Source organism: Boleophthalmus pectinirostris, unplaced genomic scaffold, assembly GCF_026225935.1.
Source record: "Boleophthalmus pectinirostris isolate CB_2022bp ecotype Guang Dong unplaced genomic scaffold, ASM2622593v1 HiC_scaffold_4, whole genome shotgun sequence".
Classification (NCBI taxonomy): Eukaryota; Metazoa; Chordata; class Actinopteri; order Gobiiformes; family Gobiidae; genus Boleophthalmus; species Boleophthalmus pectinirostris.
This window is the reverse complement of record NW_026571353.1, coordinates 37394262-37401067: the sequence shown is the minus strand read 5'-3', so window position 1 is coordinate 37401067 and position 6806 is coordinate 37394262. Positions and strand designations below refer to the sequence as shown.

Genomic DNA, 6806 nt, shown 5'->3' with positions numbered 1-6806 from the left:
ATTGTTGTAATGAGTAAAACAGAAGTGTGATTATGTCGTATTTCAACTGGAGGGCAGGAGTCAACTAAACTCAAATACTATTGAATTTCACTCTGTTTTAAAAGTTGAAACCATTCCAAGTACTCCTGGTTGGATTACACTTGCAGAATGTCATAATTTTTAGCTGCACTATTGAGTATTTTTCTTCCACGGTTTGGTTTCAGGATGTGGGTTCTGGAGAAGTTGAAGGACACCGTGTCTTTGGACTGGAGCTTTTTCCTGGACAAACCCGAGGCGTCCGGATCTTCTCGCCGCCTCCATCAGAACATCATCACTCCAGAGCAGATCCCAGAGTTCTGTTTACCCCCCCGACTGTGCAAGAGCCCCTCCCTGCCCCTCACCCACCCGGACCCGCCCCACAGACCCCACCGACCCCACAAACCCCACCCGGAGAGACCCGTCCGACCCGAGAGTCTGGGTCTCTACGAGCGCCCCAACACCAGACGTAAAGAGTCGCTGTTCCACGCCAGACGCCCGCTCTACCTGTTTGACCGCAGCCCGGGTACCCCCCCTCCTGGGCTCAGAGCGGCGGGGGCGATTAGCGGCGCGGTGGCCCCTCAGTCCGGGTCCGTGTCGTCGGTGTGTGAAGGCCCCTCGTCCAGTGGCTCGTCCCCCCTGGCGTCTCCCAGCATGCTCCGGGGCTCGGCCTCGTGCCCCGCCCTAACACAGGTGAGAGCATCTGCGTGTCATTGGTTCATTCGTTTTTCAAAATAAAATTAAAAATAAGAAAACAAAAAAACAACAGTTCTTTTCATTATTTGTCTCCAAAACCAAAGTGAAAAAACGGATAAAGGATTTTCAGTTTTCATGACTTAAACTGCAGGACTGAACCCGGACTGAACCAGGACTAAATCAAGACTGAACCAGGAGTGTAGGGACTGGCCCAGAGGTGCGCCCACGTAGACTGCCAGGTGACCAGGACTGAGACCGGGACCAGACCGGGACAGAGACTGGGACCAGGACTAAGCCCAGGACTGAGACTAGTTTAGTCCTGGTTCATTCCTGGTTCAGTCCTGTTTTAGTCCGGTTTTAGTTCGGTTTTAGTTCGGTTTTAGTCTTGGTTTAGTCCTGGCTCAGTCCTGTTTTAGTCCTGTTTTAGTCTTGGTTCAGTCCCGGTTCAGTCCCGGTTCAGTCCTGTTTTAGTCCTGTTTTAGTCTTGGTTCAGTCCTGTTTTAGTCCTGTTTTAGTCCTGGTTTAGTCCTGGTTCAGTCCTGGTTCAGTCTTGGTTTAGTCCTGGTTCAGTCCTGTTTTGGTCTTGGTTCAGTCCTGGTTCAGTCCTGTTTTAGTCTTGGTTTAGTCCTGGTTCAGTCCTGTTTTAGTCCTGGTTTAGTCCTGGTTCAGTCCTGTTTTAGTCTTGGTTTAGTCCTGGTTCAGTCCTGTTTTAGTCTTGGTTCAGTCCTGGTTCAGTCCTGTTTTAGTCCTTGTTTAGTCCTGGTGTAGTTCTGTTTTAGTCCTGGTTCAGTCCTGTTTTAGTTCTTGTTTAGTCCTGGTTTAGTTCTGTTTTAGTCCTGGTTCAGTCCTGGTTCAGTTCTGTTTTAGTCCTGGTTCAGTCCTGTTTTAATCTTGTTTTAGTTTTGTTTTAACTGAAAAAATGAATCATTATCTGTTTTTTTCATTTTGGTTTTGGAGACAAATAATGAAGAAAACAGTTGTTTTTTCATTTTCTTTTTTTTTTCATTTTACTTTGAAAAAAACAAATGAATGAATGTTTGTAGTCGAGAGTTTCTCAGTGCAGTGTTTGCATGTGTGTATTTACATTTTAGGGCTGTTAAATCAAATTTGCATTTACATATTTTCTGTTCCCTTATATCTTTTGTTTGTTTGTTTTTTTTTTTTTGGCAACACCAAAACGCACTTACACTTTTTATTAAAACAGTGCAGCTTTAGTCCATGCATGAGATAAAATAATGTTTAATTTGTAATTCCAAATTATCTTAAAAGGACCGGTCAGAGTCAAATAAAGTGATTGTATAAACGTCTCTCACATGTTCTGGTTCAGATCCAGAGGAGCCCCGCAGGCCTGTGCCCCCCGCTGCTCTTCCCCCTGGACGTGCTGCGCTGCTGGGACAGACTGCCCACAGAACACGAGCTTCCTCTGGAGGGACGAGGGACCATCCGCCTCTCCATCGAGCACTACCACACCCACGCCGCCCCCCTGTCGCCCGGCTGCACCGTCCGCCTCCGAGTCGCGTCTGTGGAGCGGGTGTCGGCCCTCAGCTGTGCCCTCCACGTGTGCCTGATGCCCGGGAGGAGGCAGAGGCAGAGGAGCGCCGTCATCAGGCAGAGCAGGGTCACGTACAGGTTTAACGAGGACTTCTTCTTCACGGAGCTGGAGGAGGGCGAGCTCAGGGGGCTGGAGCTCAGGGTGAAGGTGGTGGATAAGACTGCAGGGGGCGCTAGACTCAGGAGAGGGGCCCTGGTCGGTGAGGTCATTAAACCACTGAGAGAGCTGCTGCCCATTGACAAGCAGTAGAAGAAACATGTGTTGGTAGAATTATACGTAAAGTGTACAATATTATGATGTCATTTGTGTTAGAAATTATGAATGTTTGTCCGTTTAACCGTGGTTCTTAAACTTTTCACACAAAGAACTGGAAATTAGAACTAGAATAATATATGTTGCCATCCGAGTGCCACCAGATCTAAACCAGGACTATTCCATGTCTAAATTAGATCTAGCTATATCAAATTTAATAAATAATAATCTTCATTTCTTTGTTCTGTTATTGCTACAGTTCCAAATGAGGATCATCCCAGAAGAAAATAAAAATGTGGATAAAACTGACTCAAACTGGAAGCTTTCAAAACTGAAGAAGAGCTTCAGTTTGACCAGAGGTTTGAGAACCACTGACCTATAATATTATGCTTCTTTATGCTGTTATTAAGAAACCATTTACTTCCACTCTAAATACTTTAAATGAATGTAAAACATTGTGTAAATAGTAAATATTACATTTATAACATAGCTGTTATCCTATATGATGTGACATTATTAGCAGCTGTTAGTTCGATGTAAAGTTCAACGGTGCTGTTTACATTGTGAGTGCTTTACTCAACAGGTCACACAATAAACCTTCAAACTTATTCATGTTTTGTTATTTGATAAATAGTGGTTTTAAATGTACTTTAAAGCTATAGTATGTAACTTTTTAGGCAAAAAATAGACTGTGTTGGAGCATAAAGACACTTGCGAGGACCCTGCATTCTCCAAACGGCTTCTGCTCTTTTCACCTGAGCCTGACTCTAGTTCATTCATAAAAAATTTTAAATGAAACGGTGTCATATTAGATTGAAGCACAGTGGTATAGTAAACATAAAGGGAAGTTAAGATTAAAGAATGGCAGTAGTTCATTTGGTAAGAGCGTACACTGATCTTGACATTAACGTCCTTCGTTGAGTGGTCAGATCCACTGACACACAGTTTGGTTGTTGTGTTTCCAGCTCCCACAGATGAATGCTGTCATTGTGTCCAAGGGCAAGACACTTAACCCACCTCGCCCCCAGTGTCTGTGTACACTGGTGTGTGAATGGGTATGTGATATATATATATATATATATATATATATATATATATATATATATATATATATATATATATATATATATATATATATATATATATATATATATATATATATATATATATAAATAAATAAATAAATAATAATAACAATAAATAAATACATAAATATATAAATAAGGGGGGCGCCAGTCTCAAAAAATAAATAAATAAATTAAAAAAACTGTTGTTGTGTCCTTGGGCAAGTCACTTCATACTTGTCCTTGGGCAAGTCATTTCATACATTGCCTAGTATGAAAGTGGTGTGTGCGTGAGTGTGATGGTGGTGATCGGAGAGGTCGATGGTCGAAATATATATATATATATATATATATATATATATATATATATATATATATATATATATATATATATATATATATATATATATATATATATATATATACATAAAAAAAAAAAAAAAAACATTTTCATTATAGATCCATGGTTGCAGCAGCGGGCGGTCACCTTACGTCGTGACGCACCGCCCTCCCTCCCCCCGTACGTCACGTCACGTCAGCCCGTGAGCCGAGCAGTTGTAGTCCTGTGATGTAAACACTGTAGTCCAACATGACGCTTCCATGAGAGCAGCGCACATTACACCATGGTTTTCGAGAGCGTGGTGGTCGACGTCCTCAACAGGTTCCTGGGGGATTACGTGGTGAACCTCGACTCGTCACAGCTGCAGCTCGGCATCTGGGGAGGTAAAAGAAACAAAACGTGAAACTAGTGACACATGCTAACAAGCTAACGTGCTACCTGCATTGGAGCTAACGAGGAGCGGAGCAGTCACCCGAGCGGCTCCCTCCTTCAGCTGTCAGTGTCAGTTTGTCCTTAAATCACTTCTGCTCCACTTCCTATTGTCATTTTCAAACATTACCAACGCGTATTCATTCAGACATGATCATAGATTGGTACGTGATTGCGTTTTCTGTGTGCATTTGTGGACTTGGAGTGTGTTGCTGCTTCCCAAGTAGGTTTACACTGGACCATAGACTGTAAGCACAAATAGGTAGTTCTGGGTCACACCCTTTTTTTTTTTTACACAGCGAGACTCTGAGATCACTGTAGGCTTCTATTTCAGCTCCTCCGGGAAGAAGACTACCCAGAAATTTGCCTTGAATTGGAGGACAGGCGTCAGAATGCCATTGTAAACAAGCTGAAACGTGCAAGTGTCATGTCACGTCGAGCTACATCCACCCCCTCTGGCTTGTGTTTGTTTAGTGATTTTTATACATTATTCTATAGCTCAAAGTTACCATTTTTGATTACACGTGCTGGTTGTTAACAAAAATAGAAAGCGAAACAAAAAAGTAATAAAACATGCATAGAAAGTAGTACAAGGAAAAACTACAGGTGCATTTAAACACAAAATTTGAGTTTTTGGTGTTGGGTGGTTAAGAATGATCACATTTTGTTTTGGTTGAAAGTAAATTGGACTTTGCTGTTTAGACATTATGGATCATTATTGTAGTTCACTGGGGTAGAAGTCAAGTCACATGACAGAAAGCAAAGACCTGAAGATAGCTCTGTGTTTACGGGTCTCGTTCCTAAATATGCTCAGTAGTAGTAGTGCTGGTGGTGCTGGTGGTGCTGGTGATAGCAGTAACCTTTCTTAACCAAATGTATTCTGTTCACAGGTGATGCCATTCTTAAAAATCTTGAAATCAAGGAAAATGCTCTGGTAGGTACACATCATATCGAAACTGGAACTAAACTAGGACTAAACCAGGACTAAACTACGACTAAACTAGGACTAAAAAAGGACTAAACCAGGACTAAACTAGGACTAAAATTAAATTAAATACTGCATACTGCAAAGCAAATAAATAAACAAATAAATAAATAAACCAGGTCTAGCACAGAACTACACCTAGCCTACATCAAGACGAAACTAGAATCAAATTTAGGCCACACCAGAGTCATATCAAAATGCTGACTAAACCATGACTAAACTTGAAACTAAATCAGGACTAAACCAGGGCTTAACCAGGGCTAAACCAGGACTAAACCTGGGCTAGAACAGGACCAAACCTAGTCTATATCAGGACTAAACTAGAATAAAATCTGGGCTAAACCAGGGCCATATCAAAATTGTGACTAAACCTGACTAAACCATGACTAAACCAGGACTAAACCAGGACTAAACCAGGACTAAACCCTGGCTAAAAAGGACTAAACCAGGACTAAACCAGGACTAAACAAGGGCTAAACCACGACTAAACCAAGACTAAACCCTGGCTAAAAAGGACTAAACCACGACTAAACCAAGACTAAACCCTGGCTAAAAAGGACTAAACCAGGACTAAACCAGGACTAAACCAGGACTAAACCAGGACTAAACAAGGGCTAAACAATGGCTGAACCAGGACTAAACCAGAGCTTAACTAGGACTAAACCAGGACTAAACCAGGACTAAACCAGGACTAGATAAAGACTGAACTAGCCTCAAATCAGGACCAACCCATATATATATATATATATATATATATATATATATATAATATATATATATATCCGGACTAAACTGGAATCAAACCAGGACAATTTTAGACACAGCCTCGGGCAAAAATATCGATCCGTGACCACAAGGGAAATTACTTGGACAGTAACTCAAAATGCAATTTAGGAACACAGAGCAGAGGTTGTTTACATTAATAACAAAGAGCTAATACAATATTAATAGAACACTGACTAATGCTGTGCTGGTGCTCACTCTTACAACAAATTAATGGTGAGACTAAACCCAGAACTAAACCAGGACCAAGTCTACGAAACCAGACTCAAACCTGGACGTAACCAATATACTGTAAGTGGTAACACATTTTTCATTTCTTTCAGAGTCAGCTTGACATTCCCTTTAAAGTAAAAGCTGGGCACATAGGTAAGAAAGTGCACGGAAAAATGATAATATTTGCATTCATTTAACTAATAATTTTGAATGTGTTTGTAGGACGTTTGGAGCTTAAAATTCCCTGGAAGAATCTTTACACACAGTCGGTGGAAGCTACACTCGATGGGGTCTACCTCCTCATAGTCCCCACAGCAAGTAAGTTCAATAGATGCATCACGAATTTCGGACTTCAGGTCATCGCGCAATGCATACTGGGAAGGATTTTCTGAAAAAGCGAGCATCAAACCTCCATGTTTGTTTACCTAGTGGGATGTGTCTATTGTCAAAGTCGATCTTTTCAAGTCTTTTGAACCA

The 6806-nt window shown here is 41.5% G+C and overlaps 2 protein-coding genes across 2 annotated transcripts in view; both read left to right on the top strand.

Annotated features, from left to right (window-relative positions):
- The first annotated feature begins 204 nt into the window (after window positions 1–204).
- LOC129411331 (C2 calcium-dependent domain-containing protein 4C) lies at window positions 205–2512 on the top strand. Its single transcript, XM_055161966.1, has 2 exons — window positions 205–708; window positions 2039–2512. Exons 1-2 carry the CDS (start codon window positions 205–207, stop codon window positions 2510–2512), a joined length of 978 nt encoding a protein of 325 aa, XP_055017941.1.
- Window positions 2513–4129: 1617 nt separating this feature from the next.
- Window positions 4130–6806, top strand: part of vps13a (vacuolar protein sorting 13 homolog A) — a 90648-nt gene continuing 87971 nt past the window's right edge. The window contains exons 1-4 of the mRNA XM_055161364.1: window positions 4130–4302; window positions 5239–5282; window positions 6440–6482; window positions 6552–6647. Coding sequence (XP_055017339.1) covers window positions 4203–4302; window positions 5239–5282; window positions 6440–6482; window positions 6552–6647 — 283 coding nt within the window. The 5' untranslated portion in view covers window positions 4130–4202. The remainder of the gene's footprint in view (window positions 4303–5238; window positions 5283–6439; window positions 6483–6551; window positions 6648–6806) is intronic.

Coding starts and splice junctions, on each gene's coding strand:
- LOC129411331 (XM_055161966.1), top strand. CDS start 205: ATGTGGGTTCTGGAGAAGTTGAAGGACACCGTGTCTTTGGACTGGAGC. Junction 709..2,038: donor CGTGCCCCGCCCTAACACAG/GTGAGAGCATCT, acceptor GTTCTGGTTCAG/ATCCAGAGGAGCCCCGCAGG.